The sequence below is a fragment of the Equus caballus genome, chromosome 18 (genome assembly GCF_041296265.1).
Source record: "Equus caballus isolate H_3958 breed thoroughbred chromosome 18, TB-T2T, whole genome shotgun sequence".
In the NCBI taxonomy this organism is placed as follows: Eukaryota; Metazoa; Chordata; class Mammalia; order Perissodactyla; family Equidae; genus Equus; species Equus caballus.
In genome coordinates this window covers 53,930,667-53,958,036 of record NC_091701.1, presented here as the reverse complement: position 1 = coordinate 53,958,036, position 27,370 = coordinate 53,930,667, and the positions used below count along the sequence as shown (strand labels likewise).

Here is a 27,370-nt window from a genome sequence, read left to right as displayed (position 1 = left end):
AATATGGTTTACTTTCTAGAACCTAAAAGGTAACCATCAGCAGTGGGCTGTCCAGTATTTGTTGTGTGCAGATATAAATTGAGCATAGATTGGAAGAAGAGCCAAGGGAATGAAATCGTGTTTTCTTTTATGGACTCTCAGAAAGGGGGAGCATGGCATTAGATAACATGCCAGATTCTGAAATGTCTTTTTACTGATTCTTGCTTTTATTTTAGAATGCCGTAGTGTGCTGTGGCTATTTACAGTTTAAGGCAATCGTTTAAGTGAGACTGTGACTCTCCTCAATTTGATCTCATTTTTGCAGATAACCTCAGGGATGGTGATAAGCACGTTTGTGTCTGCGCCAATCATGTACGTTTCTGCCTGGTTACTGACCTTTCCCACTATGGACCCTAAGCCATTGGCATATGCCATCCAGAATGTTAGTTTTGATATAAGTATTATCAGCCTGGTCTCCTTGGTAAGTATGTTTCAGTGTAAAAATGGATGAAAACCACAGAATGAGTTTGAGAATAGCTTGGTAATAGGAAGTTAGGGATTTAAAAATCTAATCTCTTATGCAATAGAGAAAGCTGAAGCCTGCCCATAAAATAGAAGACAGATCTTCTATCTTTCCAGTTGGGAGGTAGAGTTGTACAGCTGACAGGCATGGATTTAGTCAGACCTGGATTTGACTCGTGGCCCTGTCACAGACTAGCTGTGTCTCAGTGGAGTTACCTTAAACTCTCTAAGTTTCAGTTTTCTCAGCTATAAAATAGAATAATTTTACCTATTTCCATGGGTTGTTTTAAGGATTACATAAGACAATATATGTGAAAAGCATTCTGAAATGGTGAATCACTATACAGATACCAGCTGTTGTAGAAGCATGGGGCTGGAAGGGGTCTTTGAGGTCACCTCCAACTGCCCATTTAATGTTAATGAAACTTTTTGCATATATTTAGCTCAAATGAAACACTTAAACACTTGACAAATAGACTATCTTATAGCTCAAGTTGCTTATTGAATTCAAGCAGTATTCTGGCGGGGGTGGGGAGGGGGAAATATACTTTCACTGTTAAAGGAAAAGGGGTGGGATGAATATGTATATTGGCAACGAATAAATGTGTGATTCACGTAATTTTTAGGAGATTTCACTTCTGTTATATATTCTTAAAATCTATGCCCACTGATAAGAGGGAAGTTTTGGGAGAGAGGCAATATCAACTTTGATTGATAATGAGAGGAGAGGAAAGAAGGAAATCAACCAGCATACTTAGCTGGGCACTGTGTAGGTAGAATAGAAACTCAATCCTTTTAAATATAAGGAATGCAAGACAATTAATCTTCAAGTGGATAATGTGTATTGTTTGAAGTAAGACAGCCTGGAATTTAGATACCTTATGAGCCAATATGGTGGAATCAAAAAAGGAAACTTAGAATAGTGCGTTGTAACTGCATCTCCCACTAAAGCTCTTTTCCTGAATAGTTGGCTGTGAGCCTGTGTCCCACTCCAGCACTGAAGGTACGGAAAGTTAGAACATGGCCCTGGTCAAGGCATTAGTTCTTAAAGACCCTGTCATTATTGGACAGTTAGTTAATTTATGAGAGGCTCTCTCCATGGTTTTTTGTTGTTGTTGTTGTTTTTGCTGAGGAAGATTAGCCCTGAACTAACATCTATGCCAGTCTTCCTCTACTTTATATGTGGGTCCCCGCCTCAGTGTGGCTGACGAATAGAGTAGGTCCGAACCTGGGATCTGAACCTGCGAACCCCAGCTGCCAAAGGAGAGTGCACCGAACTTAACCACTATGCCATGGGGCTGGCCCCTCTCCGTGCTTTTTATTTTACTTTGGATACAGTAATTTGCCTTAATACCCTTTTGGGAACTAGACAGGTTAAAGTAAATAAAATATTGGAATTTCTTCCTGAACCAGGATAAAAAGGATTCTTTAAGGAGGCTAATCAATGAGTTATTTAGTAAGTAATTACAAAGATTAAGAAACCTGAATAACTTTTGAACCTTTTGTCTTTAAGATCTGGTCTTTGGCTATTCTTCTTTTGAGTAAGAAATATAAACAGCTTCCTCATATGCTTACAACTAATTTACTCATCGCGCAGGTTAGTAAACCTACAGAGGTGTAGAACTGTGCTTTCCTCATCAGTTCCACTACTATAGAGGAGAAAGTTACTTTGCTGAGTTTTTCCACATATAAAGTCAGAAGTATTACCAAATGCAATCAATTATCATTTGGTTACAATTAATTTATGCCTAATTTATTAATTATTGCAATAGGTCTTGAACTGTATAGAGTTGAAGCTAATGGCATTCGATGATAATTTTGCATTTTTAATAGAAATAATTGAATCATTAAAAATTGAACTCTATCTTATTTTTCTAGTTAAATTTTTGTAATGTCTCAAATTATAATAGAAAAAAGTTTATTTTCTGTGTAAACCATTACTAAATATAAGGTTAGCATTTAGAATATTGTCATCTCTTTCATTTGAATATGTACATTGCTAAAGGCTCTGTATAAAAAGGCTTTTTTATCATAAAACTTGACGTTTTAGTGCAACTAGTATGGAATAGTTGATAATTACTCAGCAATAATTTAAAATGAATAATTGTAATATATTTGCTGTGAATAAAACATATGAGGATGACTCATACGAGGATGACTCACTTTGGGTTTTTTAATAATTTTTTCTTCAGTCTATTGTCTGTGCTGGAATGATGATATGGAATTTCGTTAAAGAAAAAAATTTTGTTGGACAAATTCTGGTGTTTGTTCTATTGTACAGCTCCCTCTATAGCACCTACCTGTGGACAGGTAAGTTGGATCATGAATGGAAATTTAGGTCTGTACCCCTCTCCTCTATCACTGGAAACCCTCAGCTTCTAGGTGATCTAGTGAAGTCTAGAAGATAGGACTAAGGCATTCACTTGGCAGTTATACCCGCGAACAGTCTGCAAAGCTATGTCGCTTCCTGATGTACTCTGTTTCTGCCAGGGCTCGGGCGGTTTCTAGTCACGTGGTCCTTTTCCTCAGGTTCTTGGGCTCTAGGGCACAGGCAGCAGAGCTCCGCTTTGGAGACCCCAAGAGGGCAGACCCTGGAGGCAGGTGGAGAAAGCAGGGAAAGGGCAGAGAGCTGCGAGGTGTGTGAGATTTGTCACAGAGCTCACTATTAGAGTCCCACTGAACTGAACAAAAAATTCTGGCTCTGCCTTAAGCAAAAGACTTGAGTCTTGCACTCTCAATATCCTCATCTGTAAGACTGGGTAATTGCACCTTATAGGATTATTTTGAGAATTAAATGAAATAGAAGTATTTATGCCTGGTACATATTAGGCACTCAACAAGTGGAACTGTATTGTTACATAGAGGGAAAAACGGTAAAGTGAGAACAATTAAGGGAATAAAAGGACATGGAAATAAAAGAGAAGCCAGTTAAGAAAGACTATTTCTCATTTCAACAGGCTCCAAAAATGATATTCAGAATGTTTTAGCACGTTGCTATTTTGAAGTATAATATTTATTCGGATGCATACATTCTGGCATGTTTGTGAAACATTCTGTATGGCTATTTTGTATTCATACCACAAATGGGAACCTGTAAAATGGCACACGAAAGGAAACTAGAGGATGTAGTCCTCCTCACAGCCACTGTTAGGAGGCAGGTGTCAGGAAGTTGCTGTGAGGGACAGGCCTTTGATTTCATGCCTTCAGGATCAAAAGCAGGGCCCATCTAAGTCAACAGCCTTTTGAAGTGAAGCAACAGTGTGGTGAGGAATTACAGAATGAAAAATTCAGTGCAAAGAGGAGAAGCTTTGTGCCTTTAAAAGCAAGCAAACTTTGCATAGCATAAGAGTTTTCATGAGATGTCAAGTTAAAAGAGCCTAAAGACTTTATTTCCAAATACAGATGAACCAAGATGATCTCTAATACTGAGGTTTATTAAGACTAAATTTATAATAAGAATAAGAGAGCAGCAAATAGATCAATGTATAAAAAAGCCCCAAGGCTCTCTGAAGTCCTTTTCAAGCATGCATGCCAAAATCTATCCAACGACGTTGTTCTGAATTCCCTGACCCCAATGACGGTGTCCTTTAGTCTTCAGATTATTATGATATAACAGAATTTTAGACCCAAAATGTCATTTTAAATTGTCCTGTTCAGCCATGTTCAATTTCACTCATTTGCATTCCATTATTACCGCACAAAGGGCGGTAATAATGTCCATGAGACAAAAGCCAGTTGTCAAGAGGCAAGATGGTGGCAGAGAAAGGGCATTTTATTACAGCTTGCTAGCAAGAGGGAAGATGGCCGACGAATGTCCAAAAGAACCATCTTAAGGGGGCACAGAATCTTGAAGCAGTTTTATAGGCCAGTGGGTTACAAGGGAGGGGTTAGGAATGTTGAACCTCCTGGTGTTACAGACTTGGGGTTGCCACACCAGACCTTTCAGTTTTCATTGATGATGGCTATCAACACAGACTCTGTTTGGAGGTCATCACATTCCTAAGGAACTCAAAGGACAAAGTTATCATCTTATCGTCTTATCACAGATGGGAGGTATATGCAGAAGCAGGGATCATAAAGTCTACGAACAGATGGATCTCCTGGAGGGTGCAAATCCAGCTGAGTCGGTCAGAGGTCATTCAAAGTTACATTATGGTCTCTTTTCTACAATATGGCTTCCCTTATGTCAACCTTCTATTGAGCTAGTTTCACCATCCTCACCATTTTTGCCACATCTGCATACCACCTGCCCTTTCTTTTTTTCCTTAAAATTGACTCACTTTTTTTACTTTAATAAATTGAGCTTTAGATCAGTAAAATGCCAGGTTTCATATGCTAGTTAAAGTTTTTTCAAGCACATGTTAAACACATAACAAGTCAAAAATTTTCACCCTTGTGCCACTTATAGTCTCCATGTTTTTGGAAACACTGGTCTAGTTTAAAGCCTTCATTTTGCAGATGAGGAAAATAAAGCCCAAAGAGTTTAACTGATTCAGGCAGGAGCTCTCACGGCTTGTCAGTGAGAGATCCAGGGCTACATGGGGCCTGTTCACACATCAGTCTTTCCACAAGGCAGGGATGATGAGCCTCAGAACTTTAAAGCATGCGCTTGCTGTGTGAAACGGTTGGCACGCTTTTGTCGCTAGTTACTTGTTTCCCTGGCACTTTGAAAACCTGGAATACAGAGTGTACAAACACCTTTAGGGAGGAGTGGTGGTATTAGAGTGTCTCTTGAACTTGAGTTTGTGTGGGTCCTCTGTAAAGCAAAACAATTCTCAAGGACCTCGGTGTTGATTTATATTGTTTCCAGCACAGTGGAATTTTAAGTCTTGGTATGAATTCCTTCTATACAGCTAACATACAATTTTAAAACCAAAGCAAATTCACAGATGAGATTTAAACAAAACTACAAACTCAGTAATTCTAATTATTAACATTAATTGACATGACAAAGGGTTTTGTTTTGCTAATCTGAATCACCATTTGAAATGTAAAATGAACTCACTTCTCCGGTTAGGGTTTTTTTTAGTTTGGCCTGCCTTTACTTCCTGGGTGGGCTTATGACCTGGTTATCTCACGGCTTTTCTCTCTTCAAACTAGTAGAGAACCTTCGTGTGGAGCACATGTGGTGATGTCCTTTGGCCTTCACTTGGCTCAAACTTAGTATAAAACCAAATGTAAGAGCCAGCCCTGTTGGCCAAGTGGTTAAAGTTCGGCACCCTCACCACTTCGGTGGCCTGGGTTCGTTTCCCAGTCACGGAACCACACCACCAATCTGTCAGTAGCCATGCTGTGGCTGCAGCTCACATGGAAGAACTAGAAGAACTTACAACTAGGCTATACAACCATGCACTAGAGCTTTGGGGAGGAAAAAAACCCCCCAAATATAAGCCCTGAAATCAGGAGACTATACTTTGGTTATAAGATGGGCATCTAGAGGATCATCATTGAAAATATGACAAAAAGACTTAAAAATTTCTCATAGAAATTTCCAGATCCTGAAGAATATGTCTTAGGAACCCTAGGGGTCCACGGATCTGAGTTTTAGAAACACTGATAGAGTTGGATTTACCCGTGGATCAGAAGCCTGGGTTTCTAGTCCTGCACTGCCCTCTGCTGGCTGTGTGGCTTGGACAAACCGTTGTTTCTGTCTCTATCAAATGGGGGTGTTAATTTAAAACAGTCTTTTCCAACCCTAAAGTTCTAAGATTCTACAGCTATGTAGAATTTATTAAATGAGATATTACTTGTATAAATAATTGAGTATAAGATATAAGGAAAGCTCAAGAACTTTAAAACATTTGTTTTTGTATTAAGTTCATATTGTATTTTATTAAGGTCCATCATTTAGACTTGGGGCATTTTCCAAAAACAACACCTGTGTAAGAATTACCTGTACTTTCTTAGCACCAGGAGAGTGGGGGTGTTTTTATTTTTAGAATTGTTCTGTATCCAGGTAAAAATTTTTTCCCAAATATACTTACATTCCAAACACATCAGTCAAAAGAATAAAGTGAGTTGGGCTTTTGAAAAAATCCTCATGTATAAAACAAAAAACTTGAGTAAAGAAACAATATAGTAGGGAAAACATGAATAATTTTGAATTAAGAAAACTTCAAAATATTGGGAATAGCGTTTATTTAGACAGAGTAAATTCTAGGGCAAAAACTATAGACTACTGTTGAAAGAAGCTTGGTTAAGATTCTATGAAGTCTGATCGACATCAAGAGTAATCTACTTTTCAATCCCTATTTCTTATTCTTAGGCCTTCTAGCAATTTCTTTGTTTCTTTTGAAAAAGAGAGAGAATGTACAAGTTCCTGTTGGAATCATCATAATATCTGGCTGGGGGTAAGTCAGTAGTTTTCTGTTTGCTTACCTATTTCCATATATGCAGTCACTATGCATCCTCTCCTTCTCTCTCTCTGAACCCTTGTTATTACAGAATTCCTGCTCTCCTTGTTGGTGTTCTTTTGATAACTGGAAAGCATAATGGAGATAGCATTGACTCTGCCTTCTTTTATGGAAAAGAGCAGGTGAGAAGAGTTTATTGTTAGCTCGCTTCTTGAGAATGTCTCTTTTCAGCTTGTTAATGTATTTTGCTATAGTTATAGTAAAATTAATTTTGGAAATCTATTCCAACTTACTGCATATCACTAGTGATCCTGTGTCACTTTGTTAAGTCATACCTTAAATGTGGTAAAGATTTTACATGTCTAAGTCCGTTTTTAGCTGAGGATTTCCAAATGTTTGAAACTTAATTGGGTCTTCTTAAACACACTTAGGAATTATGTTTCCTCTACCGGAGGAAAGAGTGATTAATTTAGTAAAGTATAAGCAGTATACTTACACTAGTAGCAGTAATAGTATAAGCCAACTTCTTGACTTTCCATCCTATCGTAAATATAAATTTCAAAACAAAAAGTATCTGGGAAAAAGTGTGCTTGAAAAGCTATGGAGTAGAAGGTTTGTGAGACCTGCTAAATCAGAATTCTCCAGGTGTAGGGCCCAAGGATGTGAGTTTTTAAAAAATCTCCTCGAATAATTTTGATTTCTTATCCTTTTTTTTCTGTTTTCTAATTTTGAATTTTTGGAGTTCTTGTGAGAATAAATAAAATCATACATATAAAGGACTTAGACTAGTGCTGGCATATGGTTAGTACTCAATAAGTATTAGCTATAGTTATTGATTTTTAGTATTATTACCATAACAAAGTCTCCAGTTGAAGTATGCTTGAACTGTGTATTAAAGCAAGCAAAAACTTTGAAGTAAAGAAAAAGTCTGTAAGCAATCATTTAGGTTACTTGTAGAGGAAACCAATGTCATTGATGTATAGCAAAAGAAGCATCTAGAAATCTTACATGATTACAAGCAAACCCTAATTTCTCTACAAGTAACTTACATCCCTTCCATACTCTTACTCTTTTTTTAAGAACCACTGTTCTAGAGCATTTATAGCTGTGGAGATATTGCATTTTCCACCAAAAAAGCACACTTAACCTACTCCACTAAGATTATCAAGATGGGATTGTGAAAAGTGTCCTAACGTCTTTTTGCACCGTTGGCAGATGATCATCACGGCAGTCACCCTGTTCTGCAGCATTGCCATAGCCGGCATAGCGCTCATGTGTATGAACCGCACCACCCAAGCGGGACGCTATGAGGGTTTCGACCAGTCTCAGGACCACAAAGCAGCAGAGCCTGGAAACACTGCTTTTGAGGAGAGTCCAGTGCCAATAACTGAACCCGAACTTTTTACAAGTTCTATCCCAGAAACAAGTATGATCCTTAAATATAAGGGAGCTCTTACATGACTGTATGGCATGCATTCTAAATGTTTTGTTTAAGGGAACTTTCTTAACCATCTTGAATTATCACCAGTATTTGTCAGATGAGGAACTTGAATCATAGTCAATAATAGAAAGAGCTTGAAAGTTCATTAGATTCTTGTTTATAAATCTTTTGTGAGGATAATCTTTTGTTAAATCCTAAGACTTCCTGGGACCTGAGATTTTAGAAAAAAGCAACAACTGAAGGAAGGCCCTTTCTAGGAACTAAGCACCTCCATTTGTTAATTTAACAACATTGTATCAGGCAAGCACCATCAATAAAATGAAGGAAAAGCAGGGTTAATGGTAAAAGTCAGGAATTGGCAAACTACAGTCTGCAGGGCAAATCTGGTCCACCATCTGTTTTTGTATGGCCAAAGGGTTAAGGATAGTTTTTACATTTTTTTTTTTTTTAAGATTTTGTTTTTTCCCTTTTTTTCTCCCCAAAGCCCCCCAGTACATAGTTGTATGTTCTTTGTTGTGGGTCCTTCTAGTTGTGGCATGTGGGACGCTGCCTCAGCATGGTTTGATGAGCAGTGCCATGTCCGCACCCAGGATTCGAACCAACGAAACACTGGGCTGCCTGCAGCGGAGCACGCGAACTTAACCACTCGGCCATGGGGCCAGCCCCTAGTTTTTACATTTTTAAAAGGTAGATGAAAAATTTTAGAAGACAAACATTTTGTGACACTTGACAGTTATATGATCTTTAACTTTCAGTGTCCAGAATGTTTTATTGGAACACAGCCACGCTCATTCATTCGTGTGTTGTCTATGGCTGCTTTCACGCTATGTTGTAGAGTGAGTCGTTCAGCAGAGATCCAGTGGCCTGCAAAGCCTAAAGTATTTATCATCTGGCCCGTTACAGAAAATGTTTGCCAGCCCACGGTGTAAGTGAAAAAATCCTAACTGGTAACTTTGTTAATAAGTGTTAACAGTAGTTATGAGGTTTGCTTCAATTCATGAAGGGAACTCAGCAATAGGGTATGCATTTTGGATTCACTGGTGCATGTGGACATTTCATAGACATAAAACATTGGCTAGGAGGCTGGCCCCGTGGCCGAGTGGTTAGGTTCGCGTGCTCCGCTGCAGGCGGCCCAGGGTTTCGTTGGTTCGAATCCTGGGCGCGGACATGGCACTGCTCATCAAACGATGCTGAGGCGGTGTCCCACATGCCGCAACTAGAAGGACCCACAACAAAAAATATACAACTATGTGCTGGGGGCCTTGGGGAGAAAAAGGGAAAAAAAAAACCCAAAAAACATTGTGCTAGGAAGTGTAAATGACAGTACCTATTTTGTTTAGAGAGTTTATGGAGTAGAGAGAAGACTAATCTTACAACTACTAGTTTAAATGTCAGTAAGTAAAGGATACAAAGAGAGAGCAAAAAGATAAAAAAACATTTTAACTATCTTTATCTGAAAAGGAAGAAAATCCCACAAGTCTTGCCCTCTTACACTGCCTCCCTTCTCCCTCTTTCCCTTCCTCCATCCCAAACCAGAAGTATATAACTCAGCGGTTAAAAGCGGGGGTCTGGAGCCAGACTGCCTGGGTTCAAATCCTGACTCCACAACTGGCTGCTTTCTGATCTTGGGCAAGTTCCCTGTGCCTCTATTTCCATATCTGCTGATAGTACCTACTTCATAGGCCTGCGGGGTCCTAACCACATAGGACTGTAGTTTGCCAGCTCCCTACGAACACCATCATCCCTGCTTCAGGCAGGCCTCCTGTAGTTCATTTGATTGATGGCACTCGCTAATTTCTTTGTTAGATCCTTTGTGGGTATATCATCAAAATTTCATTCTTTGGAGCCCTCTTGACCATTTTCCCTTTTAAAATGGAAGTTCAAGTATTATATTTACATTTTCACTAAAATTTTAAAAGCTGTTTTCCCTAAGTCTAGAGTACTTTTCTGATCATGCCGAATCCTTTGTGGACTCTTACATTTATCCCCTAAACCCGTCTACTGTTTTCAGGCAGGCCTTGAAGACCACCACTCTGGCTGGCCCTCTGTGTCTTCTTCTCCCACGAATGTTTCAGAACTGGCTACAGAAGGCCTGACAGCATGTGTGGGGAGCCCTAAACTAAGTGTCTTAAGTTCAGAGACTTTTGCTGCTACCTCTTTACCTGTTTTTAAAAACAGCAAATAAACTGTACCATAGATGTTCCTTAAATCCTGTCGCCATCATCTCCAGCAGGAAAGCTAGCTTGCCCCGTTGGTATAAATAAATGGAGGTTCATGAATAAACCCACTAGACTGTAAGTGCTGTGACTGACTTGCCCATCATTATAGCCTCAGCACCTAGCATGGTATCAGGCTGACAGTGAGTGTTTAGTAACATTCGTTAAATGACAGATAGGTGGATGGGTAGATAAGATACACCATGATTTTCTGATGCTACCCTGAAAACTGCCATGCAAAGTACTATTTGTCTATTCACCCATGTTCCTAGGTAAAGGTTTTTAAACCTGTCTGGTTATTTTCCTTCCCTAAATCCTGTTCTCTTTTGCTTTGCTAGTGTTATTAACACATAACACATTAGATGTGCAGCCTGGCCCCCTAAATTTCAATAATCCAAAATAGTACCCTCACCTCTGCCCCTTGCTACACATTTGTCAGAGACCTATGATCTGCACATGTTGCAAGTGTGGAATTGTGATTGAAAGGAAAATTATTTTAATATGAGAGCAAATGTTCAGTTATAAAAGAAAAGGCTAATGGGCTACTTCTATGTCCTTATGTTTGAAGGAAAAAAATGCCATACACTTTTCATGGTGGCCATAAGCATGTGAGCATATGCATGCATGTGTGTGTGTCTGTGTTCATGTTTGTTCCCTATATGTATGTCATTGGAATTGGCTGGCTTTATGTCTGCTTTCTTAACAGTTTTACCTTAGTTGATTTTAGCCTTCAGCTTTCTAAAGATGAGAGGGCTGGGCCAGGTGATCTCTGTATTTTCTTTTCTATGATTCTGTGGTTCTATTTTAACCTTGAGATGGCATCATTATCTTAAATTAGAAAGACATTCATAATAGGTTATTATAGATTGTAGTTTTTATACTTTGAAATCTTTTTTTGTTTTTAAGAACACCACAGAAGAATTAAAGCACATTATCAATGAAAGCTTCAGCCTAGGCATTATTCCTTTTTCTAGCATGTTAAATTTTAATACAGTTTATCACTAAAGTTATTATTCTACTATAATCCATGTCAAGAAGTGTCATGTCTGTATATGTGTGAAATGTTCTAAAGGATACTGTGCGTAGTTCTCTGACTGTATAGAGGAAAAATGACAGCTCTGTAGCAGATGCCTCAGTGTGACTTCTGTAAACCAGCAAGAGATTTGCAGCAATACATATTTGAAAAGAAAAAAGAATATAGTTGTTTTTACTGCATCTTCTAGACTAGTATGAGATACGTTCGTTTTTTGTTTTTGTTTTTTTGAGGAAGATTAGCCCTGAGCTAACATCTGCTGCCAATCCTCTTCTTTTTGCTGAGGAAGACTGGCCCTGAGCTAACATCTGTGCCCATCTTTCTCCACTTTATATGTGGGACGCCTACCACAGCATGGCTTGCCAAGCAGTGCCATGTCCACACCAGGGATCCAAACCGGCGAACCCCGGGATGCCGAAGCGGAACGTGCGCACTTAACCGCTGCGCCACCAGGCCAGCCCCGAGATACGTTCTTGAAAAAAGTGACTCTTGAGCTGAACTTTAGAGGAGGAGAGGATTTGGATGAATTAACAAGTGGGAATTCCATGCATGTCACACTAGGCCTGGTGACCCAAATAAGCGTGGTGTTTGAGGAGAACACTGAAGAATTGTCGTGAAAGAAGGGAAGGGCCTTTGCTGAGTAGTGGGGATGGTTGGATAGGGAGAGAGGGGCCAAGGCCTAGAGAGCTTTCAAATTCAGGCCAGGGAGTTTGAATTAGCTGCAGTAAGCCATAGAGCATTAGTGCCTGTTTTTGGGGCGTGATGAAATAAAAGCTGTATTTTAGAAAAGTGTTCAAATTCTTAGTTCCCAAAGCACAGAGGAAACTAACAAACCAGCATGGATAAAAACTTTTTTCCTTGTCTCATACAATGAGGAGACAATATGAAAAGGAGCTAGTCCTTTGTCTGCCACTCTTTAAATGTTAACTTCTATAAGCACATTTGAATACTTTTTGATAGATAACATATGAAAACATTTCCACTGAGACTGCATGGGAAGTGTGTGTGTGTATGAATGGGTTTTTTTTGTTTGTTTGGTTTGGTTTGGGTTTGGTTTTGTTTTGTTTTGTTTGGCATCTCTTGAAGTTGTCCATTTCTGTGGTGGCTGGGCTCTACCCTCACATGTTATGTTATATATATAGGTTGCTGCTCCTGCTCCATGGGAAATGGTGAATTACACTGCCCATCCACAGAACCAGTAGCAAACACAAGCACCAGTGGGCCTGTGACTCCTTCATTTGAGAAAAGTAAGTGCTTCTGGGCCATGGGGATGGGCCTAAGGAACAGAAGATTCCTTATCCTTATGCCTTAAGAGAACTCTCCATAGAATTTCTATAGAAGCTACACTGTTTATGTATTCTCAAATAAGATGGGGGAAAGTGCTAATAGGATAATAATTATGCATAGATAGAATACTCATTGAAAAACAGATAAAATTCTCATAATGTTGTAATAGGTATAACAGTATTATACATACACACACACATAAATTTCCCACTAAATTTAACCCAAGTGATAATTCCAAGAAGTTTGCCCTAAGCACCATTATGTTTTTGGCCTTTTTTCTTGTTTTAGAAGCTGAGACTTTTCCACCACTCCCTTCCTCCAGGGCCAGCATCAATTAATTAGTGCTTAATTATATTTGAATCCATATCCTTCAAATATACCCTCTCTTATAAAATAAGAAGAATCCTTAAAAGTAATAACCCTTTGGCCTATAGACTAAGAGACTGAATTCCATTTGTGTTCTGAATTTCACATTGAAAACAAATACATTTACGTGAAATTGCAATGCACTTTCAGTTAATTCTGCTTATTTATAATCACGCTAGAAAAGGAAATCCCAAAAACCCCTCTTTGTGATGAAGCATATGTCACCTGTATTGTTGCTAAAGGCATTATGTTTTTATATAAGAAATGTGAGGATGATAAGAAATGATATATGTAAGTCACTTAGCACAGAGTGTGGTGTACATAGTAAATGCCCATTAAACAGTCGTAGCAGCGGTAGTTGTCATTATTCAGGTGGGGTTTGTATTTGGCTGCTCTCTGCTGGCTAGGAATGAATGGTAAATAGAACTCACTTTTCCACAGAAGGAATATAAATATATCAGATGTTGGGCCTTCACTGACTTTCTGATAGGAAACCCCTTTTGGCATTTAGTTGAACAGTCAGTTTTAATTTGTGCACCACTTTTATAAACTAATGTTTCTTTACGTCAGAATTCCCAAGGCCTACCTCCTTATTTTCTTTTCCCTACACAATATACCTAATAGTAAAGTCCATTGACAAATTCAACGTGTAATTTGATTTAAACAGCTTTTTTTTTGCCTCCCCAAATCTCTTTATGCTCTGCTTATCTGTCATTTTCTTCATTAATAATCCTGATTCCTGAAAACTCTTTTAAATTGTAGGGCCTTCTTAGAGTTTCTGATCATATTTCATAAAAATTAAATAGAATGAGAGCCATCATATATGGACTTATCTGCTCGTATAATTTCCTCTTATTTCCTAAGCCTGAAATAAAGTCTAAAGAAAATCAAACTATGGATAAATGAGAATTTTAGAGTTTAACGATATAATTAATTCCTCATGCCCAAAACATTGACACATCACAAAGGTAAAATAAATATTGCCATGTGTAAGAAAGGCAAATGAAAGACAGTAAAATTTATTTTTATCCATTTTTGTAGTATCTGTACATAACATTTTAAGACCAGGTTTACTATATATACTGCTAGAATTTTTCTACACCAAGATATACACAAATAATTCTTATTAAAATAGAATCCCTACAGAGACAGTTGGGCCGCCTACTTTCTTACTATTGAGCAACATTGTGAGCCTTCCCCCATGCCGTTGGCTGTTGTGCTAGACCATGTTTAATGGTTATATATGTCCTTTCCTAAGATGAGGGCTTAGGAAATACAAATTGTTATTGTTAGCTTGAGGGTCAGAGCTATACATTTTTTTTATCACTGACTTTTTAAAATCAGACTGTGTATTAGTCTAGACATCTGTTTGGTAACAGTGTTTTCCCCTGCTTTTGAAGCCATATGTATGGTGGAGCTGAGGTAGGAAACAAAGGTCTCTTGTGAAAGGCCCCTCACCTCTATTTTAGGCCAGGGAAATCATACCTGTGATTTGGACTTGGTTCCATGTGTGAACAGAACAAAGTATATAATATTTTTTATTTGGTTCCTTAAAGGTCTCTTCTAAGGTAAATTTTAAATTCTTTCATAACAGGCAAGCCAGCCCTGGTGGTCTAGTGGTTAAGATTTAGTGCTCTCACCACCGCAGCCCAGGTTTGTTTCCTGGTCAGGGAAATGCACCACCCGTCTGTCGGTTGTCATGCTGTGGCAGCTGCATGTTGCTGTGATGCTGAAAGCTATGCCACCAGGGTTTCAAATATCAGCAGAGTCACCCATGGGGGACAGGTTTCAGCAGAGCTTCCAGACTAAGATAGACTAGGAAGAAGGATCTGGCCACCCACTTTGGAAAAAACTGGCCATGAAAACCCTGTGAATAGCAATGGGGCATTGTCTGATAGAGCACCAGAAGGTGAGAGGAGGACACAAAAAGACCCAGCAGGGTTCCGCTCTGCTGTCCACAGGGGCGCTAGGAGTTGGAATCAACTCAAGGACACTGACAACAAGAAATGAAAGGCAAGGGGTAGTAGTAAATTTGTTTTACAGTCAGCCAAAGTAGCGTATTCATGAGCAGTATGTAGATTTATCACAGGTAAAACTTGAGTTTTTAATTTAGCCTTAAAAATATACATATATGGGGCTGGCCCCGTGGCCGAGTGGTTAAGTTCGCGCGCTCCCCTGCAGGCGGCCCAGTGTTTCGTTGGTTCGAACCTGGGCGCGGACATGGCACTGCTCATCGGACCACGCTGGGGCAGCGTCCCACATGCCACAACTAGAGGAACCCACAGCGAAGAGTACGCAGCTGTGTGGCGGGGGGCTTTGGGGAGAAAAAGGAAAAAATAAAAAATCTTTAAAAAAAAAAATATATATACATATATGGGGGCCGGCCCAGTGGCACAGCAGTTAAGTTCGCACATTCCACTTCAGCGGCCTGAGCTTCACCCGTTCAGATCCAGGGTGCGGACATGGCACCGCTTGGCACGCCACGCGGTGGTAGGCGTCCCATGTGTAAGGTAGAGGAAGATGTGCACAGACGTTAGCTCAGGGCCAGTCTTCCTCAGCAAAAAGAGGAGGATTGGCAGCAGTTAGCTCAGGGCTAATCTTCCTCCAAAAAAAGAAAAATTTATGTTTTATATAATATTATATATATGATATATATATTACATTGTTGAATAGTGTAGAAAGGAACTATACTACTCATATTTTTTCAGATAAAAATGCTTGACAAGTACAACTCTCCTGAAAGAACATGAAGGAGCCTTACTGGGATTTCATCTAAAATAATATACTGATTCTGAGCTGAATGTGCATATGTGGTAGTTTGCGTAGGAAGTCATTATGAATTTAAAATGCATCCAAATAAAAAGCTCTGATTACAAATTGTTGTACTTACTGTTTTATAGATGATCATTGTGTGAGCCGCTGTAACTCCCAGAGCTGCATCTTAGCCCAGGAAGAAGAGCAGTATCTACAGAGTGGAGACCAGCAACTGACTCGACATGTGTTGCTGTGTTTACTTCTCATTATTGGCCTGTTTGCTGTAAATGTTTCTTCTGATTTTGTTTTGGGGCCATTTCTTTAAATGTTTGGCAAAGGTTTTATTCAGGCATCTGGGAGAAACTTAGTCGCTACTTCCCAGGGCAGGTGGCAGCTAGGCCATCTGAATCCTAATCTTGAGCTAAATGTTTTGGAGGGAAAAGAGAATGGATAATTCCCATTACTCTTTGCCTAAGTGCTCCAATAGCTTATTTTGCTTAGAATCACTCACTCATTCTATGGTATCTTCCATGATGGAGGAGGCCCACTTATTCCTAACGTTTTCCTTGATGACTTCAGTGCATAAACACCTACATAGTCTCTCAGAAGATACTCCTCAGATAAATAAACTTTTAAAAATAATTTTAAATTATGAAAATAACATAACCAACTTCATACGATTGATACTTACAAAATAGAGAAAAGAGGAAAAATATCGTTCATACTACTGCCTTCTATTTTCTAATACATTTTTCATGGTTCTGATGATACATACAGATTTATATCCTGCTTTGTGACTTATGTCAAGCATTTTCAAATTGCTATATAGTGTCCATAACCATTACTTTAAATGTCCCCTCAATAAACCATCGAGGAAGATACATTATAATTTACTCAACCACTTCCTTATGGATTGTTCCTAATTTTTCAAAATGCTCTAATAAACATCTTCATGCAGTATATTTCCTTATGATAGATTCTCAGAGTTGGAAAACCTGGGTCAAAGAGTATAAATATTTCTGTGCCTTTGGATGCATTCTACTAAATTGTTTTCCAAAAGAGTGGTATAGATTTGTAAAGTACTCTCACCAGCATTGAATATTATAAATTTTTTAATTTGATAATTTTATAGGTGAAATATAGCATTTCATTTTTCAAATGCATTTCTTTGATTCCTAAAGGGTTTTTTTTAAATTAGTTTTATGTCCTGTTTTGTGAATTATCAGTTATTATTATGTAATTCTTTGAGATGGTTCAAGTGTAACTTGCCTAGAGATGGGAGATGGACCATATAACCTATGAAGAAACCCTCTTACCCTTTTGACACTGGGATGCTTGTTACAGATATCAGCCAGCACCATTTTCACTGCTGTTTAAGAACAAAAATCAAAAAGTAAGAAGCGCTGCCAAGAATTGCCGCTTAGTGATGTGATTGTTTTCATTGTGTAGAACTAATTTTAAAATCAGTCCTGTCTTAGGTTAGCCGGCAGTCCTGATATATTATGTAAGCTTCTGTATTATGGCTCATGTCTTCCTGCTTCAAATCTGATCAGAATAGATGCTGTTTGAATGACATCTGTCAAGAGGAGAGGTTGAAACCCCTTGTTCGAAAGACAAAGCCTCTACATTCTCTCCGTGTTTTTCCTTTTAGTCTTTTTTTCCCTAATTATTAAGTAGATAAGTTATTGTACTGCGTTCTGGATAGAGAGAAGTGATTAGCTTGCTTCATTTTAAAGTACTATTTTCTCCTTCCGTTACAGAATCTTTCCAGTTGTTTATGGTGGCTGTTCAACCAAGAGCCTGGAAGACTGTATGTGGAGTTACAGTTTTTCTGTGCCGTGTTTAACTTTGGCCAGGTATTTACCTACAGAGAACTTGGAGGGGTGTTCGTTTTCCTGGATGGGTTGATTGGGGGTGCTGGTGCGGATGTTGTTGTTTTCTTTTAAATCAAAAGGGTTTAGTTTGTTTGCCAGCTGCTGGTATGTGTGACAGCTGACAGCTGCTGCCTATCTCCTAGTAGAGATGAATTATTATATTGGTTCAAGTCATCAGAATGCACGCGGAGTGTTTCAATCAGAAATACCAAATCATTTTGCTTTGGTTTTGAGATAAAGCACGATAATTTAAGCAGGGAGAAGATGTTCCAAGTTCTTTTTAAATTTTGTGGTGGTCTTAATAAGTTACTTCAAGAACATGACTTACCTTCTCTGAGCCTTTAGTTCAGCCACTTAAATTGATGCACACCATTTCAGTTATATTTTGATGTTTCTTGAACAATAAATACTTAAAAAAAAAATACTTTAAAAAAAAATCACGTGGCATATAAATCAGCTTTGACCATGGATAGCAGTTGCCATTCCTTGAGAGTGTACTTCCTACATGCCAACCATCGTGAAGCATTTTACGTTAATTATCTCATTGAAACATCACAATAATACCTGCAAAGTAGACATGATCATCCTTGGTTTAAAAATTAGAAATTAAAATTCCATGAAGAACTAATATAATAGGTGCTGTTATCTTTGTTTATGTCACTATTAAAATAGATATTTAAGGATAAGTGACATTTTACATATTGGAAAAATATTTCTTATGTGCAAATTTCAAAATATGATTATGTCTTCAATTCCTTACTTTTTAATTAGCGAATGTTAGTCCCCAGGTTAAGTATCAGATTGAAAAAAATAATGTATTTGAAATCACCAGGTTTGCGTATTAAATCTGAAATAATTGGCCATACGCGTTAGTTAACATTTATCAGAAGATGCTCCTGCAAGTTTTTCCCTAACATTAATTTCTTGAAATAGTTCCAGTGTGTTTTGCCATTATTGTGGGAGCAAAAATGGTTATGTCTAGACAGACAAGTGCATCCCAAGGGCTACGTGATGCCCACCTCTCTCCGTGATACTGTTTAAGGTCTGATTTTGTATCCAAGAACTATAAAATGCCAGGTTGAAAAATCAGTCTCCCTGAGAATTTTGCATTCAAAAAGCCCACTCCAAGCTGAGCCATCCCAGGACTAGGACTGAGAAAGCTTCACAAACAGGCTAATGCCAGGAATGTTACATTTGAAATGCTGCCCCCACAATTTATGGCTCATGTGCTTTCAAAGGATGGAGAGAGATACAAACCCCCACTCCCATCCCATCTTCTTGGGGAGCTGGTGTCGTAAGATCATTCCCTTTCGGTTGTTTATAGTTTGGGGGTGAAGAAAGCTACGTCCTTCATATAATATACTGCATTCTCCATCCCACCTCCCACCAACCTGCACTTAGATCCTTATCCCGCTGTGCCTGACAAATGGCAGTTTGCAGCCTCCTGTCTCCCCCAGGAGTCCTCATCATCCTGATCTGTGGCTGCTCTCTGGTGCCGTTTGCCTCATCACCCCTAAATTCTTCAAACCCTTTCCCTAACCACTAGCCTATTTCATTTCACATAAATTTTATTCAGTTACTGTATTATAGTCAGCTATTACAGCACTTTTAAATTCTATAATTTCTGAAGTTTTAACAGAAAAATAATAAAGAAATACATAAGCACAATGGGAGATACATTTTCTTTTTAAAAAAGGGATTGTTTTCTTTTTAAAAAGGGGATAACAAAGACGTATAGCCCTTAAACGTTTTCATTTTTCCCGTAAGCTAGCATGCAAATGTGGCTGCTCCGCGCTGCTTCGTATCACCGTCCTAATTAGTTGGACAGATGATTGTGAAGAGGCAGCCAAGTATAGCAGCTGCCCCTGGGCACTGAACTTCAGAGGGCCTGCCTCGTGTGTTACATTTCAAAGGTTGCTCTCATCCCTGTAGGTTTGCTTCCATAAGCACTATATTTGGTGACTTCCATAATTTTTCTGTCTTCACAGTTTCTTGTTGAATTCATAAAATATAATTTTTTTTCCTCCATAGGGATTTATTTCCTTTGGAATCTTTGGATTGGACAAACATTTAATCATCCTACCTTTCAAAAGAAGGTAAATTTCCTTTTGAAGTAAATCTGTATTCGTAAAGGTGATAGCAAAGCCATTCTATTAAGATACTGATATTTTTAAACTTTTAGTAACTGCTAGGAGACCACAGAAAGGTTATCTGTTGATTCCTATATTTGCTGTAAATAATTGCAGAGAAAATATTGGAAGAAATGTTATTAATCCAACATTGTAATTTGCATTTTAATAAGAATGGATGGACACTGGCTTCTATCTATGCCATTAACTGGATAAAGTTGTTAAAAACAAAATGCATTCGAGTAAATTTGAAGATCTAATTGGCTTTATTAGGTGATTCACGGGGCAGCATCCCATCTGGCAACTAGCAGGCACTCCCAGGGATTGTACAAAGTGGAAGGTTTTTATGGGGCAGAACGGTGGGGCAGGGGAGCTGTTAGCAAAAGGAAAAAAAGGGTTATTTTTAGGCCGGGACATCTTATTTTAGGGGGAAGGGACAGGCAAGGGTTTTATCATGCAGATTGCCTCTTCTTCCTCTGGGAGATGCAGAGGGCCCACCTGATGGTTAGTGCTGACCAGAAAATTCCAGACTGGCTCATTAAGATGGCGTTTCGGGGGGAGGTTGAAACCGCAGTAGATGAGGGATTAAGTCTAGGTTTGGTGTCATGGGCCCTGGGCGTGAGTGACGCCATTTGGGCCTGTGCTTTTTCAAAGTAAAATGAAACTTGAAAATGTATTTAGAAATGGAAGTAGTAGGTGGTATGCCCCCAAAGTCTGTATTTGATTGTCGTTCTCCTTTGACCACAGGATTTCTCTTTCTGTCAAACTGATAATTTATAGAAAAATCAAGTTTTCTTCTTTCTAAACTTTTGGGTTTTTTATTAGCTCAGTAAAGAGTTTCTTTGAATTCAGATCAGGAATTTCTTTATGAAAAATAATGAAGTAGGGATATTCCAGCTTGGGGGTGGGAGGAAGGGGGGGCAAATCCTTGTACTTCCTCATTTGTTTTCAGAGTCAAAATTAGGAGAAACTAGAAGTGCTAATGGAATTTATCCTACCAACTATATAAAAAGTGCCTAGCAAATGGTAACTACTTTCTTACTTCTCCTTCTGTTTCTTTTTCATCATCATTAACATCATCAATATTAAGATGTAGTTGCTAGGATCATAATCCTGTCATGAGGGAGGAAAAGCGTAATAGGAAAGTGATTGAACTTAGTTATCAGTTTCATAATCTTGATCAGTTAAAATAGTCAAGAGATCTATTGTCTAGGCTGGCAGAAACAGAACTGTTCTGTGCTCCAGATCCCAGTATTTGTCTCTCTGATACTGAAATTGGAAAATGATTAAATAAAATACTTGATGTCTGTAAGTTATTTTTGCATTTTAAAACAGTAGAATGTAGAATAAGGAACTTCATTTTTTGGTGGAAACTGAAATGGGTCTGGATGCTTTATCAAATGTTCAAGTTCCCCACCCCACCTCACCCCCAGCCCAGCCTGCTTCGAACAGAAAACTAAATGCAGGTTAAGTATGTTTCTGCTTCAGAGACTCATGATGCCTGGGTATTGTAGATGACAGCCTTGGTAAATGACAGTTTTGGAACAGCCATGGTGATGATGCAATAAGCAGGAAGGAGTTCTCTCTCAGTGCTTTTCCTTCCTTAAAAATGGCCTCCTTACATTTTGGTTTTCAGACTTGAGTTCCTATGGAATAAAGAAACAGCAGAAAACAGGGATTCTCCTGTTCCTGAGGAAATAAGAATGACCTGTCAACAGTTTATCCATTATCACCGTGACCTCTGTATCCGAAACATTGTCAAGAAAAGAAGGTAAGTGCAAGTTCCAGGTAATTATATTTTAGATGATTAATTTTGGTTTGTAACAGGCTAAGTAAAGTGGTTGTGACTACATGATTGTTATTTTCAATAACACATATACATGTAAAAGTTAAAATAGTTATGAGTCAGTTTATAGTTTAAGAAAACAGCATATGTTAGAACCATATCACTTGAATTTTGTATTTTTTAAATGTCATATAACTTCCGATTTCCATATAAAATGTGAAAACTTTAGAATAAACCAAAACGTAATAGAATATTAACATTCACTTAATGTAGGCCATTAGTGCCTCTCACAAAACTCTGAGATACATTGGATTTAGAAGTGACTTTATCTTCCGTCTCCTAGTGGTATGTTATTCCATATTACTAATGATATTGTCAAGAAAATGAATTGAGGGGCCGACCCCGTGGCCAAGTGGTTAAGTTCGCACGTACCGCCTCGGCAGCCCAGGGTTTCACCGGTTCGGATCCTGGACGTGGACATGGCACCGCTCATCAGGCCATGCTGAGGCGGTGTCCCACATGCCACAACCAGAGGCACTCACAATTAGAATATACAACTATGTACTAGGGGGCTTTGGTGAGGGAAAAAAAAAAGAAAAATGAAAATGAATTGAAACTTTGTCTCAACTAATTGTACTCCTTATTTTTCACTTCAAGTCCCAATCTTCAGTTTGTGACATCGTATTTATTCTTATAGTCCTCAAGGTATGGAGTATGCAACAGAAAATGAATAAACAAATGTTATAGTGCCAATATTTTTGGTTGTCATAAAAGAGAAAAAAACAAAACATAAAGAACCAAATACTTTTATGTCTATAACTGAAAACTTATGAAAATTACCATTCAGGATGATTTACTTATACATATTATGCCACTGTATTTCATTGTAACCAGAAGATAGCCTGGTATAGCTGGTGGAAAGGGTAATCACTGGGTCCGGGGGACTAATACTAGATCGCAAATCCTGGATCTGCCACTTATTAGCTGTGTGACATTAGGCAAGTTCAGTTCTGCAAATCTTAGTTTTCCTCTTCTTTAAAATATCTGCTGTCGGGATTGTTTGAATTAGATGACAAAATCCATATGATGGGCCTAGCCCAGTTTCTGGAAATGGTAAACTGTGAAGAAAAGTTAGTTTCCCACCCTTAAAGGACGAAACACAATTATTTCAAAGTACCATCTATGGATAGTTACAACAATTTAAAATTTAATTTGCCCGGTAAATTAAAAAAGGTTAACTCCATGTTAGCTCCACCAGGCCCACTGTGATTGCCGACTGTCAGGAAGCACAGCTCTTGCCATTTGCAGGGCTGCCCGGCTGCCTTGGTCCCCGGGGGCTGAGTGGGCACTGGCTGGTGGTGGCACTGCTCTGCAGCCATGCAGCAGCACATTCTCCGCCACTCTGCACAGCCCCGTGGGCTGTGGTTGTACCTGCCTGATCAGTCATCAGGAGGCAAATATTACTCAGTTGGCATCCGGGACAGAAGGTGCTGGGCTATAAACTAAAAGTCAACAAGCAGGAAGAAGGATCAGACACAGGTTGTAATACTCAGGCTTTTGTTGAAAGTGATATTTGTAGTTGCAAAGCATAAAGTAAAGTATTATTACCAAGTAAAATACTGACATTAAAATATTGCGATTTTATGTACTTGAGAAAATTTTTCATGTATATTAACCTCTTATTTTTATATGAAACTCTAATGTATATTCATTTGTGGTTAAAATTTGCCACCTGTTTCTCATTTCATCAGTTTTCATCCACTGTTTCCTGTTGTCAAGCATTTTAGATTTTACAGCTTGACCAATGCTCATGTTGTCTATTGCATATTTGTATGAAAATGTACAGAATTCATTTAATTGGTTTTTTTATATTTCTCTTTCCCTTGTTTATTTATTCATAGGCACCCCACATTTGCATTAGGACAAATTTTAATAATCAAGAAGTAGATTCATAATCAGAGTATATTTTTAAAATCTTAGATTTATAGCAAGGCAGATCTCATGTATTCTTTCCTTGCTTCCTAATGCAGTAAATTCCTGATGAATATATCCGGAATATTGTGTTGGCTGCTATGGGTATTGTGATAAGCAGAAAATATAAAGTTTGATTTGAGTAGTGTAGTAAAAATAGTCACTTCTTAAGAGCTGGTAAAAACTATTATTTAATGTTCCTGAGACATACTTATTATAACTAAGAGTATAATTTATAAAATATATAACATTCAGCTGTCTACAGAATGGATCTGATCACAGAAGGCCATCTACTATGAAAAGAATATTTCTGGGGCCGGCCCCATGGCCGAGGGGTTAAGTTTGCGTGCCCTGCTTCAGCAGCCCAGGGTTTTGCAGGTTTAGATCCTGGGTGCAGACATGGCACCACTCATCAAGCCATGCTGAGGTGGCGTCCCACATAGCACAACCAGAAGGACCTACAACTAACATATACAACTATGTACTGGGGGGCTTTGGGGAGAAGAGCAAAAAAAAAAAAAGAAGAAGATTGGTAATAGATGTTAGCTCAGGTGCCAATCTTTAAAAAAAAAAAAAGAATATTTCTTTGTAGATGCATTTATATTGTCAGTCATTTTTTTGTGTTTCTGTTTTCATAAGCATTATTGACTTATTTCTCTCCAGTGGGTCTTTCTAGGCTCAGGTAGGTTAACAAGCCCTGTTATATTCAGAATGGTTTCATTCCTGCCACACTTTTAACTGTCATGCTGTGTTTCCCTGTCTCCTTCTGTTTTCCTTGCTTGTCCTCGATCATGCAGTGCTGATACCAGATTTACAGAACATATGGGTGAATCATTCCTTTGACATACAGGTGTGGTGCAAAGACTTCTGCTGGGACCTTCTGTGGCTGTGACCTGGTGAACTGGCTAATTGAAGTTGGCCTCGCCTCTGACCGTGGTGAAGCTGTGATATATGGAGACAGACTGGTGCAAGGGGGAGTCATCCAACATATCACCAACGAATATGAATTTCGGGATGAGTACTTGTTTTACAGATTTCTTCAAAAGAGTCCTGAACAGAGTCCTGCTATTAATGCAAGCACCCCCCAACAGGAAAGATACCAAAAAATTGAGCCTTCATCCCCATCCCCTAACACCTAAATTATGAAGGAGACAACTCCACACGGAGTCATAGTCTAGCCCCAGATCTGTTACTTATTAGCTGTGTGACCTTGGGTAAACCACAAGCTCTCTGAGCCTCAGTTGCCTCTTCTGTAAAATTTGACAAGATGTGTTCCCACCCTGTGCTAACATTCTGTGATTTTATGTGTATGTAAAACACACAGGAAACTGACAGGAAAAAGAGAAAACCAAAACAGAATTTAAAGTTCTGATAATCAATATAATAATTACTCTAAATTATGCCAACATTTTAAAACATTGCTCCCTGCAACTGTTTGCTACAATTTCAAAATCACTATCTAATTTACTATTCCTTTAAATTGCCAAATTTGGCAGATGTACTACTGGCAGGAAATGGACCTTAAATTATGATAACTTTGCACTTATTGATAGCACCTCCTAAAAAAGAATTTTAACAATTCTCATAAGAGGCATTCTTATTCTGTTTTTCCCATTTCCTTGACAAGTAGTGCTCATTAAAAGCTAGAAGCAGGATTTTTTTAAGGTTCATTTTGTCTTGCTTTTCTATCCAAAGTACTAATCTGTGCCATTAGGAGGGGAATAAGAACCTCCATAAATATTATTATTTCCAAAATCCATCAACAGAAGTCTAGTCTCATCTTTAACTTTTGTACTAAAAATAACAATTTGAGCAGATTCATTTAAATTTTATCAACAAAATTACTGCCATGTGATGTATCATTTCGGGTGTTTGCAGAAAGCATGACCTTGCAGAAGGAGAACTCGACTACCTGATTCCCTGCAATTAAAAAGAAGAAAAAAACTATATAGTTCAAGCCAAGATTTTAAAACTCTAAGCCTAACATCCTGCTTTTACATTTAGAATTTAATGTTTTTTAAGTGTCCATGTATAAAAATTTATATATTTGAAAATCACTAAATGTTGCCCTCAGATAAGCTTTATCTTCAGTAAATCACATGACCTTTGAACTTCCACTTAATTCTTAGGTGTCAGTGCTGGTTTAACTTATTTGAAAAATGTTTTAAGTATTTATTTATCTCATACTTTTAGTGTCTCATATGTAAAAGCCATTTAGAAAATAATGTATAGGGTTAAGTCATTGCCCTTTTAATGCAACAAATACATAATTTTTTTTAAAACCTGCATGGAAGCCTAGTGTATTTAACAAGTAAATTATGCTTTGTGTGTAGTATTAGCTTGTACCAATTTTAAGTTACGATAAGGGAATGAGGATGCTTTCAGCAGAACTGTCTTGCTGCGGCACTTTGTTTTAACATGTCCACACTGTAACTCTCATTATGATGCTCAGAAGTCAGCATAAAGCCTCGTTGCTGTACCAGGAGACCTTCCGAGTTACAGCAACAGAGACATTGATTCACATGCATGCAGGCACCTCAGACTCAAGTGGAGAGAGTGTTTCATTTGTGAACAAGTCACACTACACACGTCCTGTTATGTGCATGAAGGGAATCGGAACATCTTTTCCCATGGGAAACACTAAAAGAAAACCCTAGATCAGAATGATCTGCAGTTTCAGATAATGAAGGCTTTTAAGAGATGTTTTTAGGATTAAGAAATATGGTAATTTTATCAAATGAAAAGATTTGTAACTTTTACTCCTCTTGACAAAGCAAGTTTCCTCAATAAAATACCTATTTTAACTTGCCAATGTCTTGTCTTTGAATGATGTGACAATGCAGAAGCCATCCTAGAGGCCTTATGTATAAGTTTTCAGTGTTTTCTTAAATGAGTCTCCTCAGATTGTTCTGTTCTTCATGACCCTATGGGATCTGTGCACAGGCCTTTGCCTAATAATGCACTCAGCAAACACTTTTTACTAATGAGTCATAACATTGAAGTCCTTTTCACATATTGCATACTTTTTAATATGCAGGGTCACAGCTGGGAAAATTATCTGATACAATTTTGATTAAAATCTCCTTTTATACTGTCTTCAGCATGGCCAGTTGTTTGTTGTCAATGAGAAATTCCACACCTAATTTGCACTTAAATTTCAATATTTCTAGAATAAGGTTAAAAGCATGCTTGGCATTTTAAGAATAACAATTAATGATCAGTAAGTTTCTAAAAGCAAGAAAAATGTAAAACTGTTATTCTACATGTTTGCTGTGCAGCAGAATACAGCTCTTAGTTTTCACTCCTTCATATCTTATATCATGTAAAACATTCAATTACTTGAGACCTCTGGACATAGGTAGTTAAGTGATGAGTGACGGTTAGAAACACAGTTCAGGATAAGAAATATTACCATCATTCTTCAGGAAAACACAGGATGATAAATTGCTGCAATTGGTATGATAATAAAAGCCCCAAGTAGTTAATTAATTAGAGAAAACAGTTACTCTGTAGAAGTTGTTTTTGGCAAATTTTACAAGTAGGAACTAAATTTCCAAAATTCTAGTCTACATAATTATTTCCAGGGCAAAATTTTTGGTTAAAGATTAATATATAAATTGATGTTTTCATCAAAGATAAAAACAAACTAGCCTTCTCTA

The 27,370-nt window shown here is 38.1% G+C and overlaps 1 protein-coding gene across 7 annotated transcripts in view; it reads left to right on the top strand.

Moving 5' to 3' along the window:
* The window catches only part of GPR155 (G protein-coupled receptor 155), a 41,396-nt gene extending 14,873 nt beyond the window's left edge, over positions 1-26,523 (top strand). For 2 of the 7 annotated variants that reach the window (XM_005601590.3, XM_001917170.5), the window contains 12 exons: positions 305-460; positions 2,015-2,098; positions 2,694-2,811; positions 6,767-6,851; positions 6,946-7,036; positions 8,070-8,280; positions 12,687-12,791; positions 16,098-16,234; positions 17,712-17,807; positions 19,857-19,921; positions 21,591-21,725; positions 24,562-26,523. In XM_005601590.3, the coding sequence (XP_005601647.3) occupies positions 305-460; positions 2,015-2,098; positions 2,694-2,811; positions 6,767-6,851; positions 6,946-7,036; positions 8,070-8,280; positions 12,687-12,791; positions 16,098-16,234; positions 17,712-17,807; positions 19,857-19,921; positions 21,591-21,725; positions 24,562-24,850 (1,572 nt within the window). In that variant the 3' untranslated portion in view covers positions 24,851-26,523. Of the gene's footprint in view, positions 1-304; positions 461-2,014; positions 2,099-2,693; positions 2,812-6,766; positions 6,852-6,945; positions 7,037-8,069; positions 8,281-12,686; positions 12,792-16,097; positions 16,235-17,711; positions 17,808-19,856; positions 19,922-21,590; positions 21,726-24,508 lie in introns of all 7 variants that reach the window. The other 5 variants (XM_005601591.4, XM_070242029.1, XM_014732539.3 and 2 more) reach the window with 3 other exon arrangements.
* Positions 26,524-27,370: the final 847 nt, after the last annotated feature.